Source organism: Ictidomys tridecemlineatus, chromosome 3 (assembly GCF_052094955.1).
Source record: "Ictidomys tridecemlineatus isolate mIctTri1 chromosome 3, mIctTri1.hap1, whole genome shotgun sequence".
In the NCBI taxonomy this organism is placed as follows: domain Eukaryota; kingdom Metazoa; phylum Chordata; class Mammalia; order Rodentia; family Sciuridae; genus Ictidomys; species Ictidomys tridecemlineatus.
In genome coordinates, this window is record NC_135479.1 from 167,476,068 (window position 1) to 167,493,698 (window position 17,631).

Here is a 17,631-nt window from a genome sequence, read left to right on the forward strand (position 1 = left end):
ACTGTATTAAATTACCGATTTCACCTGGGTTTTCAAATTTATTTGCAATAACATCTGAAAAATGGAATCTAATAATTTTTTTAATGTTTATTTTTGTATTTTCTTCAATGGTTATTTTCCTTTTATCATTACCCTTTCCCTCTTTTTTAATATTAACTAATTGTTTGCCTGTTTTGTTAACTTTTTTCAAAATATGACTTGATTTATTAGACCCTTCTTTCAGTTTTATTGTGTATCAATTGAATCAATACTTTTTAGGAATTTTGTAATTTGAGTTTAGGTTTCTCTTTTACCCAGTTTTTAGTACATTTATTTCCAGATAGAAGGACCTTCCTTTGTTATTGTTAATAATTCCCATTTTATTATATTGTTGTCAGAGAACATTGTTTGAAATATTTCTACTTTATGGAACTTACTGATACTTTATGACCTAATCTATACTGCTTGTGTGTGAATGTTCCATGTGTGCTTGATAAGTTTATTGTCTAATGTCAAGATCTAAAGTTTGATTTGTTCTATCTCAATTCTTTCATTATATGTGTCTTCTGTATCACTATTTACTTGGTCTTCTATTAGTATTCTTTCTATTGGTGAATTTCATGGGCTTTATGCTTTTATAAAGATTTTTGCTGTGTTACATAAATATTCATGATTTTAATATCTTCATTTTAAATTGTGACTTCTAACATTAAAACATTGTCCTTTATAATGTTAATTTGAATTCTTCATTGTTTGATATCAACATTATATGTACATCTTTCTTATTTGTTATTTTCTTTTCTTGGTATACCTGTCTTAGCCCATTCCTTTATTGTTAGTATTTCTAAATCATTTAATTTTGAATGTATTTCTTATATAGAGCATATTTTGGGGTCTTTCTGAATCAAAATGAAAAAAAAATTAATAGCTAAGTTAAATCCTTTGGCATTTATTTATAAAACTGATATGTTTTGTTTCAATTCTTTTATACTATTTTAAGTCATGTGAATTATATAAAGAGCTATTTTTTCAGAGTGTGTGTGTGTATTTAATGCTTATAGTCTCTGTTTTCATAATCTTTTGCTCTGACTTGTCCATCTTTAATGTATCCTTTATCTTTCTGCCTACTGTTACATTCAGTGAACTATTCTACTTTGCTCTCCCTTCTCTTCCCTATTTATTCTAGTCAGTCTATAATTGCATAACATATAGCCTATATCATATAACATATCATTCTTCTTCAACTCCCTTGCTAACTTCTCTGGTCTGCAATTATAATAAATGTTCACTATCAGTATTTTTGTTCAAGTTTTCCCAGTATATATTGATTGGCTGAAGTTCAGTTTTGAATAGTTATATACCTTAAGAAAGGTATGGGTGCAGTTTTTCTTGCATATACAAAACTGCTTAATTAAAAAAAAATTGTGACCTTGAGATTGAGGGGGCAGTTTGATTACATATAAATTTTTGATTTACATGTTTCTAAGCAACCCTCTAGCCTCAGCTTACTGAGCTGCTGGGATTACAGGTGTGTGCCACCACGCCCAGCCCAATAGTCTAATATTTTTTTAAAAAATTAGGTCTATGATGTCCTATTATTTTCAGCTGGTGAGTCTTTGTTGAAACTGCTAAAACCAAAGCTAACTCCAGCCAAAAATAAGAGTGTATTATCAATAACAATGTAAGAGAAAGCATTATGGGAAGACCTTTTGGTCATTCAAAAAGAGAACACTGAATCACACTAAGGAGTTTAGTTTTACAACTCCATATCACTCTGGCCCACCAAGCACAAGGTGCTTCTTTTTTTTTTAAGAAACTGTTGGTGGCTGTAATTTAATCATGGCATGTACTCTAAACATTTATTGACAACTATAATGGCTTCTGTCAAGATCTAAAGTTTGATGTGTTCTATCTCAATTGTAGATAGACACGTCAACTGTGCATTTGTCCTACCCCACTACACTAAGCCTTTTGAGGGCAACACTTAGTTTCATCATTGGATCCCCAGCACCTACCTTATAATATACACTCAATAAATTCTTTGAGAATTTCAAGTTTTGTTTTTGAGACTGGAATGTTCCTATACTAAGTACTAAGAAATTGTTTCTAAATCACTTTGTTTGCAAATTATGATGGATGCTCTTTAAGCAAGTTCCATTTCCCCCTATTGAAGGTGGACAAAACTTATGTGCTTTTGTTCTAGCAAGTAACTCTGTGTCCTCCACCTCATCTTGCTAAGCTGCAATCTCCTAAGAGGAGCATTGCTCCATAGTACACCTCTTAGTAATTTGAATGAGTTTCCATTTAGTTGAGAATATAAGTAAGATTTCTTAATTTTTATAATAATATTAACTCTCATTCTGGTCTATCTGAATCCGATGCATCTTTCCTCTCTTTAACACACAGTATTTCCTTTTAGCATCTTTTCAGAGTTTACTTTGCTACTGTTTCTTATCTACTGAAAGTGGGGTGGATAATGAACATTGGAAGAGGTATGATAACCTTATTTGGTCTCTGAACTCTACAAAGTAGATAGAAACTCACTGGTAACATGGGCTAGGCAGGTAGAATAAATGAGTGGAATGGAATAGGCATGAGAAAAATAACAGCATGATGATGAGTGAAAACTGCGCTTCAGAACTGGAGACGTTGTGGAATAGGTCAATGTAAAACTGGAGTGTGACTTTCTCTTTCAGCTGCTTCTTAGATACAATCATTTGGAAAACTGGCCTTGGTATTCTATACTAATGGAATACCTGAGATAATTAGCTTTACAAACAGGAAAGATTTATTTTGGCTTGCAGTTTTGAAAGTTCTAGACCGTGATCAGTTGGTCCCATTGCTTTGGACCATGACAAGGCAGCACATCATGGTGGGAGGGTATGGTGGAACAAAACCACTTGTCTAATTGCCAGGCAGCAATAGAGAGTGAGGAGGGGGCCAGGGTCCCACAATCTTCTTTAGTAAATGCCCTCTAAAGACCTCCTACCAAGTTCTACCTATTAAAAATTTTCCTGCCTCCCTATAACACCACCCTGATTATCAAATCTTTAACACTGGGTCTTTGGGAAACATTCAACATCCAAATTATAGCAGTTTTCTTTTATTTTCCCCCATTTTTAAAAGAGAAGCTGAAAATTTAAAATTTATGTGAGGTTTCCAGATTTTTAAAATCTTGGCAATTAATTTAAACATTTTTGAAAGAACGTATGGCCCCAAACTGTAGACTATGAGGCCAAGCAAAATACATCTGTGGGCTGGTTCAGATCCTAAGCCATACATTCCATGTTCTGCTATATATTTCCATCAGATTTGCTCATCCAAAAGGTATTCTAACTATAAAGTAGTTTCCAGTTGTATTAATTTTCTGTTTGTTTCATAACAAATTACAACAAATTTTGCACCTTAAAACAGCACAGTTTATTATCTCAGTTTCTGTAAATGAAAAATTTGGGCACTTCATGACTGAATTCTCTGCTCAGGGTTTCACTGATGTCATCTAGGGATACAATTTTTGTCTGGGGTTCACAGTTCTCTTCCAAGTTCACTGGTTGTTATCAGAATTCACTTTGTTGAGTTGTAAAACTGAGGTCCCGTTTCCCTGGTAACTATTGGCCATGGACTGTTGTCATTTCCCAGAGGCTGCCTGTAGTGGCCCTGATGGCAGTTCACAGCACAGATGTGTGCTCTCTTCTAAGCCAGCTGGCATGTGTGTCTCTAGTTTCCACTTCTGCAACTCATTGGATAAAACACTATGCTTTGAAAGGGCCTGATTAGGTCAGGAGTGCACCTAAATAACTTCCTTTTGCTATATAGTTAACTAGAAGTCTTAATTTTTTTTTTTTTACAAAACAGGAAAATATTATAGAAACATAAAAGGATCACATGCCAGAGGAAATTTTTAAAGTAAACACACACTGGAAAAGTTCTCCTTTACTAATTAATCAAGAAAATAACAAATTACCACTTTCTTTTATCTCATCCTGCTAGAGTAGAAGGAATAAATTGGGATAGTCGTTCTAAAAATCAGTTTCATAGTCTTTAAAAAAATTTTTTTTTTTTTTTTTGGTAAAGGGGATTGAACCCAGTGGTGCTTAACCACTAAACTATGTCTCCAGTCCATTTTGTATTTTATTTTGAGAGAGGATATTGCTAAGTTGTTTAGGACCTCGCTAAGTTGCTGAGTCTGGCTTTGAACTTGAGATCCTCTTGCATTGGTCTCCTGAGCCACTGGGATTTCAGGTGTGTACCACCTTGCCTGGCTCCGGCCATTTTTACATTTTATTTTGAGACAGATTCTAACTTAGTTGCCAAGGTTGGCCTTGAACTTGAGGTCCTCCTGCCTCAGCCTCCCAAGCCTCTGAGCTTACAGGCATGTGCCACACATCCAGCTCAGTTTAGTAGTAGCATATGTTACAGTTGGAGAGACAGTATGCATGAGTGGATTAATACATAGATAGACGAACAAGTGTATATACATTTGTATAAGTTTGTATTTATTTAACAATTATTATAACTCTATGACAAATACTATTGCTGTTTTCATTTATCAGATGGAAAGAGCTGAGGCACTACAAAGTGTTATTGGTGGTTATCTCTGTAATAAGATTACATGAGGATAATAACTATTTCTTCTTTATTCTAATTTTTTTCATTTTGTAAATTTGTAACAATTTTAAACAGGGAAAAATGGTAATAAATCTGTCTTGAAGTAAAGACCATATATTTATAGTTGTTGTATAAATTAGCATAATTGTTTTGAAAGCAAGAGAACTGTGTAACTTCTTTTGAATGGCCAAACTGCAGAAATGGAATTAATGAACCATTTAGAATGCCCAGATAAGGAATAATGTATTTTCTTCCTTTCCCAGAATATTTCGCCACATGTTTAATAACATTACTTATAAGTAAAACCTATGATTAAAGGAGGTGAGAAACAGTCATCTAGGCTGGGAATAAGAGGTGAGGACTGGAATTTCCATGGTATACATTAGATTCATTAAAATACCTAGAAGATTAGCAATTGTATTTTTCCCTTATTTAAAAAAAATAATATTGTATACCTATGTCTCACAGAACAAGTGGTTTAAAACAACATTTTTTATTTCCACCACAGAAAGTACTATAATGCTTTTATCAAGTATCTATATGATTCTTTCCCCACTGAAAAAAATTTTTAAACCTTAACTTTTTAAATTGTTTTTACTTCAAAATTATATTTTTGTCCAGTTATTTCTTAATTTTCCTAAAGCACTTTTAAATTTAGTCTAATAACTTATGATTCCCTAGTATTAGTATACACAACATAATTTTATAAAGACACCTTTGTATCACATGATAGCTATTTTTTAAATGTGATCCTGTTTGGGGGGTACCAGGTATTAAACTCAGGGGCACTCAAGCAGTGAGTCACATCCCCAGCCCTATTTTGTATTTTATTTAGAGACAGGGTCTCACTGAGTTGCTTAGTGCCTCACTTTTGCTGAGATTGGCTTTGAACTTGCAATCCACCTGCCTCAGCCTCCCTAGCTGCTGGGAGGGTATGCTCTTTTTAGATACCTGGAAGTATTTGTACTAAGTACCATATCCAGCCTTCTAATAAAATCACACCTACTTAGGTCCTTAAAAGGAAAAGAACAGCTAGTGCTGCTGAACCAGGGCAATCTGTTGTTCACTTTTAGAGGAGTTAATTGGAATATGTAAATATTTTCTTAATGTAATTGCTCTTGCCTTTACCTATTCCCAGTTTGTCTTAAGAGTTGATGTTATGGGCACTGATTCTGCACACATTTGACTTTGGTACTAGCAAATTATTGTATATAGCTTGAGATATTTGCAGCACTTAAGAAAATATTTGGAACAGAATGAAATATGTATTACTTTGTTTTAACATTAGGTCAGTATTTTTAAATTTTTAGTATCCAAAAAATTACTGTATTTAATAATATTTGTCCTACTTACTGGACTACTTCTGAGTTAATATTAAAAACTAATTTGAAAGAGTTAACCATTTTTTTCTTCTTGTAAGTGTTCCAAGATCTCCATCTGAAACCATGGGTAGTACTGAACCCTATGTACACTATGATGTTTTTATCTATACATACAGATGTATGATAAAGTTAACTTATAAGTTAGGCATAGAGATTAACAGCTACTAATAAAATAGCATAATTACAACAGTGTACATTAATAATACATAATAATACATGAAGATTGTGTCTCTTTTAAGAGTCAAAACAGATTAATATTTTTAGATTGCAGTCAGCTGTAGGTAGCTGAAACCATGGATAGCAAAACTACAGATAATGGAGACTACTGTATCAGACGATAATTATTTGTAGGGTTCTTTTATAATGTATTGAAGCAAAAAATGGCTTACGAATCATACACTGGAAAGAATAGAGTCAACCTCTGCAAATATTTTTCAAAATGAAGATGGTATAAATTCAACAATAGTGCAGTTAAAGACAGAGGTAGTATTGTAAGATTGCCACTTCCAGTATGGCTATTAATTCAGAAAACCAATGAGAAGTGATGGGGAATTGAGAAAAGACAAAAAGACACATACAGAGAGAAAGCTGGAACCAGGTGGCACACTATCCTTTGATGGAGGAATAATGACCCAGAGCTAGCTCAGGACATTCATTGTATAGATTTTATCATCAAAAGATTATTTGTGAGTCTGGGGTTGTAGCTCATGGTGGCAGTGGGCTTACCTAGCATATGTGAGGCACTTGCTTTGATTCTTAGCACCACATAAAAATAAAAAATAAAATAAAGGCATTCCATCCATCTATAACTACAAAAAAAAAAAAAAAGGTTATTTGTAGGAAAGTTGCAGGAAAGCAGCCAGACTTGAAGGTCACAGTGAAACTTTCAGACATTGAGGTTATCTTGTTATGCCCAGAATTCTCTTTTCCTGAGAATTGGTGTCTGAGCTCAAGGTTCAGACTGATATAGCTCTGTACCTTGGCATGGAGCTTTCTCAGGCTGGGCATCACCATAGCAACTGGGCCATCTTGATCTGCACCTTTACACAGTGCAAAGGCAGCCATGGGGCAGTCAGAGGTCATGATTCAAATCATCACTCTCTACATAAGATGTTTAGGTGATTTATATTGAAAAACAAGCTGAAATATTTACTAATTAAGGGATGAGACCTGATGAGACAGTGAGGGAAAAAGCAAAAGGATTGTTGCTGTTTTGAAAAGGAGAGTGATTGGACCATTGTGGACCTTTATGTACTCCCTGAGTACTTCCAGGGGTCACTCACAGGAAGAGAGAAATGCTGTTATTGAACACTTCACAACTCTTTGGGAAGCATCATTTATTTTGTTACTGTGAGTGGTGTGTGGAAGGGGAAAAAAGTTCTAGGTAAGGCAGAGAATTTAGTTTGTGCTGTTATATAACAAAAATACTGTAGACTGGTGACTTAAACTGCAAACATTAATTTCTCATAGTTCTGAAAGCTGGTAGCCTGAGATCAGTTGAATTGTGAGAGCACCACCCTCACAACCTAATTCTCCTCAAAGGTCCCATCTCCAAATACTATAATATTGGGGCTAGAATTTTTGACATATGAATTTGGGAGGACACATTCACTCATACACATGAGCAGGTATGAATATGTTATGATGAAGCCCACTATTATGTTAAGCATAGTGCCCCAATAAAAAAGTTAATTTTTTAAAAAAGTTCCTTATGTGACCAACTTTGATCCCTGTTTTTCCCAAGTCTGACAGCCATTGATGTTTTCCACTTTTACTTTGTTTGCCTTTTCTAGAAATATCGTACAACTTCTTCTTAGCCTAGTGTTTTTGAGGTTCATGGGTGTTGTCCTTTGTATTGTTGAGGAGTAGTAGTCCAGTGTATGAGCATACACCACATTTTGTTTGTCCATTAGCTAGTTGATGACCAAATTGTTTCAGTTTGAAACAGATGGAAATAATGCTACTATGCATAGTCTTTTTGTGAACATGTTTTTCTCCCTCATGAGTAGAGAGCTAGAAGTGAATTGCTGAGCTGCGAAACTTTTTTTTAGAAACAGCCAAACTATTTCAAAAATGACTGTACCATTTTATATTCCTGCCATTATTGTATAAAGGTTCTGATTTCTTCACATCTTCACCAATGCTTGATGTCAATCTTTCTGACTATAACCATTCTTTTGGGTATATTGTTTAGTTTTAATGTCATTTCACTAATAATGAATGATATCCCTGAAAGTCCACATTACTTTTAATCAAGAGATTTTACTGTAGCTTGGAACAGTTCTTGGGATTCTTATTCAGAATTTGTTAGATGAGTTACCAATCATATAAAGGAAATACATTTTTATCATTTATTGATGGATATCTTGCTTTAATTCTTGTTTCTTTGAATACTTAAATATATAATGAGGATATGTTACTTTTTATATATCTGTTGGACATTTAAAGATGGAAGTTAGGTTGTTATTTGTATTGAATCTGAAGTTCAAAAGGCTGAGGGTGAAGTTTGTGAGTTGTCAAATCATAGTTAAAGCCACAAGAGTGGACATGATCACCTAACAGGTTGAGTAGAAGCCTGACAATTTGTAGAAGAAAAACTTGCGTGAATCCAATAAAACATTTGAGGGGCTACCCTGAGCCACAAATCTAGGAGGTCCTCGGTGAAGCACGTTAAGAATACTGTTGATTAACAATTTATTTGTGGCTACCTGCCTGCATAGGTTAACTTTTACGTTCCTTTTTATTGCTTTAAAGAGAACAAGGGTGTTTTATAGAAAATTAAGTCTTCACGAGGTCAGTAATGCCTTGTACTGTTTTTTCTTTTGAATCATTTGAGTAACTATTATTTATTTTTTCCAGAGTAATATGATTTTTAATCATTAAACATCCTAGTCAGGTTTTACTAATTAATGCCCAGTTTGGTATATTATTCTGATTCTTTTATATATATCTCAAATATTATTGATTTTATAAATGTCACACCAAATATGTGCTTTTCTTTTATTTCTAGGCAAATATTGTGGTCTGGGGTTGCAAATGAACCATTCAATTGAATCAAAAAGCAATGAAATTACAGTGTTGTTCATGAGTGGAATTCATATTTCTGGACGAGGATTTTTGGCTTCATATTCAGTTATCGATAAACAAGGTAATTTTCATCTTATACAATGGTTCCTACATTTTGCAGTTTCTGACAACAAAAAAGAAGTGTTTTTCTGAGTTCCTGTTATCTGAAATTGGAATAGAATAGAAAGACTGAATAGTTAATAATATTTATACAAATTTGACAAAGTTAGATCAGTTTCAGAATTCCAGAAAAATAAATGTCTTAACTTTTTCATCAAGTCCACATACTTCCTTTTCCTTAATAGATGAAGTACTAATTTTTCACTTTTATAAGATTGGAACACAAACTTCACTAACTGTTTTTATACCTGTGAATTATTGAGACGTACCATTTTCAATTTAAGTCTCTCTTACCCACGGTTGATAACTTCATATTTCTGTGAAAGACCCTTTTACTGTTTTTTGCAAAGAATAGGCAGGTTCTCCTACCACTAGGAGTACTCTGGGAAGTGCTGAGTTATTTTGGGAATTGTTAATTTTAGGATGCGAAGGGGAAAGAATTAAAAGCAAGGCTATTAAATAGAATAGAATAAAAAATTTGCCTGAATCTCTAAGATAAAATGGAAGTCATGCACAAAATTCCTGATGTGTTTTGGCTATTATGGCTTGCATTTATTCCCCTTTGCTATTAGGGGTACCATCATGAGAAAGTTTAAGAAGTATTTCTAGTACAAGAACATATCAAAAACAATCATTTAAATCAGAAAATAGATGATTATTTTTACATTTGACACTGAATTAACCTAAGTTGATCACCTAAAATAAAAATCAGCTTCATATTATATATAAACATGAGACAATTATTAAGGGCCTTCTAGGTGTGAGTATATTGAATACTGGGAATGACTGAGTATAGAGAACCTGTTTCTCTTTTGCAGTGGTAGGTATTTGCACTGTATGTCTCATTAGGAGTTTCATTTAGAACATGATAGAGGCTGCTCTATTTGAAGAAGAAACTGCTTTCTCTTAATTCATAACCAGTGGGACAGGTGTGAAGGCTTATTTCTCAGAGAAAATAAGAAAACTTGTTAGAATGGAACATGGAAGGAAAATAAGTGGAAACATTATGCTAAGTGAATGATTAATGTTTTGACAAAGACAGTGATGTTATGGAAGGATACCAAGTAGCCCTGAAATCAAAACCTGTCTCAGCTACTTGCTAGCCTGCTGATTTGGCAAGTTATTTCACCACCGGGTCTCATATATCCGTGAATGTGTCAGTTGTGAGGACTAAGTCTAATCAGACATATATAGTGTCTGCAGGCACACAGCATGGTAGGCACACAAGGTGGTAGTTTCCCTCATGCACCACTATAAGCATACACAATGCATTCTTCCCCACCCCATTGTCTACAGGGAAATTTAGAGAACAGAGTGACATGATAATAGTTATAGTTCTTTCAGTTTTACTCCTTGAAAATCTTAGGTTGATAAGTGAGAAGATTAAAAAATATGAATGATTTGCTTCATATTCTTAAGTTTCTTGGTCTTAGTAGATATTTTAGATTCATATTTTATATGATATTTTGATTCATATTTTCCCCATTCTCTTCTTGTTATTTCTCAAGATGAATATTTCTAGAAAATAAATAACATCTCTTTCTTTTTCTTTTTTTTTTTTTTAAGGTGTTACATTAGACATTTATATATGGAGTTTTTGGCCCACAGAGACCTGAATGGCCTGCATTAAAAAATTGACAGTGCTCTCAGATAACAGGATCAGTATGTTGAAGACTTACAGATCCTCTCTGCCAAACATAAATAGCTATGCTGCTATATTTCAGGTTTTTAATCAGGAACTTCTTGATAGTAATACTTTCCAAAGTGATAATCATCTTGGGAAATCCTCATTTCACAACTGTCTCCTGAAGTCTTAATTTTTTGCTTATCCTGTCCCATTCATCAAACATTTGTTTCATTTGAACATAAATAAATTGGCTAAACTATCTTTCTAGAGAACATCGGTTGAATTCTTATTACTTCTTGGGTGGCCTTTCAGTCACAATTTCTTGTAGTGACTCATGTATTTTGAAGGCTGATTGGCTTTGTTTGAGCTCCTCGATTTTTTTTTTTTTTCCGTTCAGGAAACATAGCTACCACAATGAATTCCGTGAATATTTTCAAGTAATATGTCCCTCACTTAGCAATCTACTTGAAGATTTAGAGTATTTGAGACTAAAAGAGTGTGAAGAATCTTGCTTCAAAAGCTACTTATTTGTTGTACACTCCAGCAAAGACTCATTAATGCTACATGGTATGTGCTGTTGATAGAGTCAGTTTTATCCAAGTAGACTAATGTTTGGTACTTTGCACAAGACTCCTTTGCAAGATTGTATTCTCTTATTTCCTGTTTATGCTTGGTACTGTGGACACAGCAATATTTAAGATACACACCATCATGCCTTTGTAGGGCTTGCAACTGATTGCTAGTTGTGGTTATGGTAAGTATAAATGATAGGAGGCCAGAGGGGTTTAGGGGATGGAAAATTGATAAAGAGCTGAGCTTTTCTGAGGAAGCTACTTTAGCTTAGAACTGAAGGATTAATTTGAAATTTCAGGCAGACAAAGAAGAACATTCTAGGGAAAAGAACAGTAGATGCAAAGACCTGATGGTAGGAAGCAGCTTTGGAGGAATTGCAGGGAAAAGCCCTGTGGCAGGAGTGGAGTGAGTGGAAGAGTAGATCTTGCTTATAGTGTCATATAGAAAATAGAAGGATTAGAGCTTTTTCCCAAGAGTGCATAGAAATTGATAAAGCAGAGTAGTGATATGACTTGGTTTACATTTTTGTTTTTATAATTTTCCTTTCTCTCTGAAGAGTAGATCAAAGAGAAGAATACTGTAGGATGATTAATTAAATGGCTATTAGAAGAGACCAGATAAGAGATGATCGAAGTAAGAGGTTGTCTTATGAACAAAATACAGAATTATATCAGTTTTTAAAGATATTGCAACTGAGCATATCTTCTACAGGGAAGAATAGTCCCCTTTGAATTAGGATTCATCTTCTTTGAGGTTTTTTTTTTTTTTTTTGAGCAATTTGAGTTGTAATAAAAGACTTTGGACAGAAGGACACCTTCTTGAATGAAACTCAGAACTACTGTGGTGCCTTGTCATGTCTTGGGCACTGTCCCTAGTGTCCTCTTCTAATTCTGTTTTGTATGCTTTTTTTTTATACTTTTAAAATACTGTGTCTAGTTTTATAAAACTTTCTTTTTTTCTGTGTTATTTTTAATTATCTTTGAGCAGGAGTTCATAGCCTTTTTCTTTACCAGTTTTGCTGAGAAGTAGAATCGACCAGAATAGAATACACCAGAATTCACTAGTTTATCTACCAGTAAAAGAAAAAATTTCTATTTCCCATTGGGTAGCAAGGAAAGAGTCATAAAATTATGAGTCAACACTTCCAATAAATATGAGGATTAGTATTTCTAACCCCAAATGGGTATAATCCCATGAAATTTTAACTAGACTTTCTGAAAAATTAAAGATTTGTGTGGACCTTTGAGGGATCCTGGACATTCATATTAACAACCACTGTTAAGATGTTCTATGTAGAGAAACTCCCAAGTTATTACTGGTCTTAACTGTAAGAGGCAAAGTCAACCACTCAGAGGTCCAAACTTGGTAGCTCAGACCTTTGTATCTAGTTTGATAATACTTTTTCATTCTTAAAAAAACAAAAACAAAAACAAAACCTTAAAAACAGCATTTACCATTAGACTCAAAGTTATAGATGTGGGATCTGAATTTCTGTTTTTTAATCTCTTCAATGATGGCCAGTTTTTAGGAGCTCAACATTTCTAGGAGGATTCTGGGAAATGTTTTTTTTAAAGTTATTTTATAGAACAGTGAATTTAGGAGACATGTCTGTATTTGCATTAAAAGGCTCAAGTCTTCAAGGCAGCATTTTATTTGAATGTGGCCATATTGGGTTGTTATGTGTGTTTGTATGCACAATTGTAAAGTGGTTATTCTGGAACCATCACTTTAAGAGTAATGTTCAACCTCATTACTTTAGAATTCACTTATCTAAAAATTTGTAATGGTCATTCTAAAGCGTACCTTTTTTTTTTTTTCCTGGAGGAAAATAGCAAATAGTTTAAATTTTTCTGTGAAACAAAATGACCCAGGGTAGATACTAACATTCTTCCTGATTAGAACTCATAAGCACTTGTCCATTCATTGCCTCTGCCTCAGAGAGTCTGATAACAGTGTGCCTAAGACTTGTCAACAGTCGAGCCTGAAAAATACTCCCATTTGACAGGGTTATTGTCGCCATATGATAGATTATTTTTAGAATTAATGGCAGTGATATAAAATCTTGATTGCTGCATTCTTTAACTGTTTTTTTTGCAAATGTTTTCCATTTCTTCCATCTTACATCAGATTACATAAACTTATAAATGAAACAGGCAGAATAAAGAACTCCTTTCTAATAGAGTTCAAATTTCTGTAACTGATTGCCCCCCCAATGCCCCTCAACCCACATGGAATGTTTTTGGTTTTGAAAACAGAGTGTGAATTTTTTAGATTGCTGCCTTAACTATGCAATAATTTTATATAGTCTGTTTTCTTTAGAGTGTTACCCTTAGCCAGATTTCTATTTATGATTTTTATTGTGGGTTTCAAACGTTTTAAAACTCTGAAACTCATTTTAGTAAGATCTTATTAATGAAGTTTTAGTTTGCATTCATATCTTTTTTAATATTTATTTTTTAATTGTAGTTGGACACAATACCTTTGTTTTATTTATTTTTATATGGTGCTGAGGATTGAACCCAGGGCCTCTCACACACTAGGTGAGCACTCTACGGCTGAGCCACAAGCCCAACTGTGCGTTCATATCTTTATATCATTTATTTACAGGAAAATGAAGACTGAATATGCATAATGTTTGTGTATATAATATAAAATGCCCAAAATAACCATTTTAGTGTTAATTTATAAAATGAGGGTGTTTAGGAGCAAAGTGTTACCAATTTAGCAAAGATAAAGTTTAAAACAGAATTTATCTGTTCAGATGGTTTTAATCAAAAGAGTCACTTCAACACATGGAATGAAGTTTATATCAAGGTGGCATGTAAATATCCTGAAGCACACCCTAATGATTGCAGTCTTTCTGTCTTTTTTTTTTTTTTTGAGTATGTTAGGAATTATGTAAAGGAACCACACATGTGCTGTGTTTGTGCTGTCCTGTGGCTGTGTCCTTCACTATTGGTTAATACTGATGTATTTGTTAAAAGTGTCCTAGATACTGTGTAGGTCACCAAAGAATTGTGCTAGCTTATAATATGTCTTTTATTATATTTTTAACACAGGAAGTTACCAATCAACCAAGAGTTCCTTGGCTCAGTTAGTATAGAAATCAGGAAAGGGTCAAGTGCAGCTCCTTTGCTGTGACCACCTCTCCGCTCTTAGTGTTGCCAGTTCTTAGTGTTTCCAGCTTAACTTTGGGCTTCTTTAATAAATTCAAAATAACAATCTTGAGGCAAGCAGCAATTTCATTACAATGAGGCTTTATTGGGCTGTGTTTAAGCCTAAAGGAGGCAGTGCATGAGACGGGGTTCTGGGACTGGCTCTCCTAGGATGTGAGGAATGAAACTTTATAGGCATCTTAAAGAGGTGGGTTCACACAGGCCACTCAGCTGCTATACAAGTGAGTAGAATTTCTGTGGCATCTTGCCAGCTTCTGCTCTCAGCACCAGGATTTGCATTTGTTATGTCCTCTTACACTCCACTGTCATGAGATTGTGGAGGTGCTCACCACAACTACCCCAGGAGGCTGTAGGATAATACCCTGGCAAGCCTGGAGGGTCATCTCATGCCAGGTCTGGCAGTGGTGGCAGCAGCAAAAGCAGCAGCGTTGGTGCTACAGGTTGTCCCTATGTCAGTAATAAGAGAAGCAGCCTTGGATGCAGAAGTGACAACCCCGATTCTAACCCCAACCTCACCTCCACCCCATCATGCAGGCTCAGAGCTGCTGCCTAGTTAAACCCTGGGACAGTGAAGGCCATCCACAAAAATAGCCGTTTGTTCAAAATACCATAGACAGGGCATTGGGCCCCTTGTGTTCTATCTCAATAGGAATTTAAGCATAAAAAAGAATTTGTTTTGACCCAATTAACCAAATGTGGCTTATAGCCTATCAGTGTGATTTATTGCTTTTACAACTGAGCCATACATGCGTCATTCAGAAGAAAGCATTAATTTTTCATCTGTGATATAATCCATAGATGGATTATAATTTTTCTGAAAGGAATTTAAAATTTCATCTCCACTCTAATTATGTAAATGGAGAAGAGGAAGAATACCTAGTATAGGATCAGGCACTTTCTAAATGCTAGTTGATTCTGAATAGGTTATGTTCTGTGTATGTAAATCTTTCATAACAAAATTGCACCTGGTACAAATCATTGCCAGATTTCTATCATGGAAAGGAGGAATTAGCCTTAAGGTCACACAGTAATATTAATAGTGTCAGGAGAATTTAGCAGCCATATCAGCCTTATCCCACATCCTCCAGCACTTGAACAAAGGAGACATCACACAGCAAGCTAACTGACAGGGTGTGGATTATGAAAGCAAGAGTACATATTCCTTCAGGCTCTTGAAAATTTTGTAATTAGTTATTCAAAGAACTTAGAGCAAATATAGGAATAGAATTTGTACATATATATTATCTTTATGTTTTCTCACTTCTGTTAAACACAGTAACTTAGGAGTCATACTTTATGCTTTTTGAGTTAGAATAAATACACTAAGGCTTCCCTTCCTTTATAAGTCAATGTTATCAATTGTGCAAAAATAATATGCCACAGCTAATGTAGATGGTGTTGCATTGTTGTAAAAATGGGTTCTAATACTAATGAGAGTCTTTTCAATTCGTTCAAGAATATAAAACAGTATTGATTAGGGAAAAACATAAATAAATATTTTTCTCAGTTCAGCAATCTCAAAAATACCAAATGCTGTTAATCAAAAATATTTCTTGAGAGTAACCAAAGTGCTGTTATTTTTTGGATTGATTTAACAAATAAAACAAGTATCATTTTTACAATATTATGTGTGGATCAATTTAAGATTTCATGTTTAAGTAAATACTTCATGAAGCAATTATAAAGTTCTCTAGCCTTTGCATTTATCATGAGAATTCTTTTAAATTATACTTAAATTTTAAAAAGCCTGTGTATATGAATTACGACAGATAGTAATATGGCTAAATTTGGAGTTTTCTTAGAAAACTGGTATTAGTATCTTCATTACAAAAATCATGAAACTTTTTATCCCTTTGTTGATTATTGGTTTGCTACTGTCCTTACATTCTCTCGTGCTCTTCCTCATAGTCACACCACCCTGCCTTCACAGTCACTGAGACTTGCTTCCTCTTGGATGGTTAAGGAAAGCAGATGAAGGGGAAGGTCAGAAGTTCTTTTTATAGGCTTTCCAGCTACTCTACCTTTGGGTTAGATTACAGTCAAGACTGGAATGGACTCTACAGATGCTAATTCTCCTTTAGGTTGAACAAGGGAGAGAGTGAGTGCCTGTCTGCTTCAGACGTTCTGCTTAATATTGCTGCATCTCTTTGTCCAGAGGACCCTAGTGAAATGTACCATATTAGTATTTTATGTAATTACAGATGTGCCTCAGTCTTTTGTATTTATTAAGTATTGGACTAAAATGACCTCCCCCTCAAAAAAATTCTACATAGAGGCTCATAGTTAAAACTGTAGTAAATTACATGCTCCCCTACATCTTGAACAGATATATCACTGATTTTCTGGTATTATAGGACACAGTAAAGTAGATTTGGCATAATTGGGTGCTTTATACGTGTTTAGTACTTAATGTGTAAAGTCATCTTATAAGTTGCTCAGTTCAGAAACCTTACCATTTTTCTTTGACTTTTCTCTTTGTCTCAAATTCATAGCCATCTGCCTCTCTAGATGAATGTGTCTGTATATCAGAATCTAACTTCACCTGGACAGCTCCACTACTGTCTCTCTAGTTCAAGGTACCATCAACTCTTGCCTCAATTATGTCAGTAAAATCCTTAGTGACCTTTGTTTTTGCTCTTTCCCCTTCAGTCTACTCTCAATTCGCTGTTTAGAGTGATCTCATTAAAATGAAAAGTCCCATCTCCTTCTGCAAAATGTCTTTACCACCAAGACCTTATAGGATTTGGCTTCCTGTTACTTGTCTGACTTTGTCTCTTCCTTGTCTTCTCCATCTTCACTCTGGTCCTTCTGGGCATGCTTCCACCTGGGCCTTTGTGATATCCACTACTTATTTTCACTTCCATATATCTCATACCTCACTCACTTCCTCACCTATTTTCTTGTTTTATTCAGACGTCATCTTTTCAAATGAGGCCTAGCCTGAACACTAGTCTTAAAATTGTAAGTTCTTAACATTTCCTAATTTCCTCACTCTCCTTATTTTCCTTAAATACTTATCTTCTTCTACCACACTATATTTTTCTTTCTAATATTGCGTATTTTCTCCACCATATTCCCTCTGGAGGTATACTTCCTATGC

General features: G+C 34.4%; 1 protein-coding gene across 4 annotated transcripts in view; it reads left to right on the forward strand.

Moving 5' to 3' along the window:
* The window catches only part of Dcbld2 (discoidin, CUB and LCCL domain containing 2), a 91,113-nt gene that overhangs the window by 36,977 nt on the left and 36,505 nt on the right, over window positions 1-17,631 (forward strand). For all 4 annotated transcript variants that reach the window (XM_078044400.1, XM_078044399.1, XM_013362768.4 and 1 more), the window contains one exon: window positions 8,980-9,117. In XM_078044400.1, the coding sequence (XP_077900526.1) occupies window positions 8,980-9,117 (138 nt within the window). The remainder of the gene's footprint in view (window positions 1-8,979; window positions 9,118-17,631) is intronic.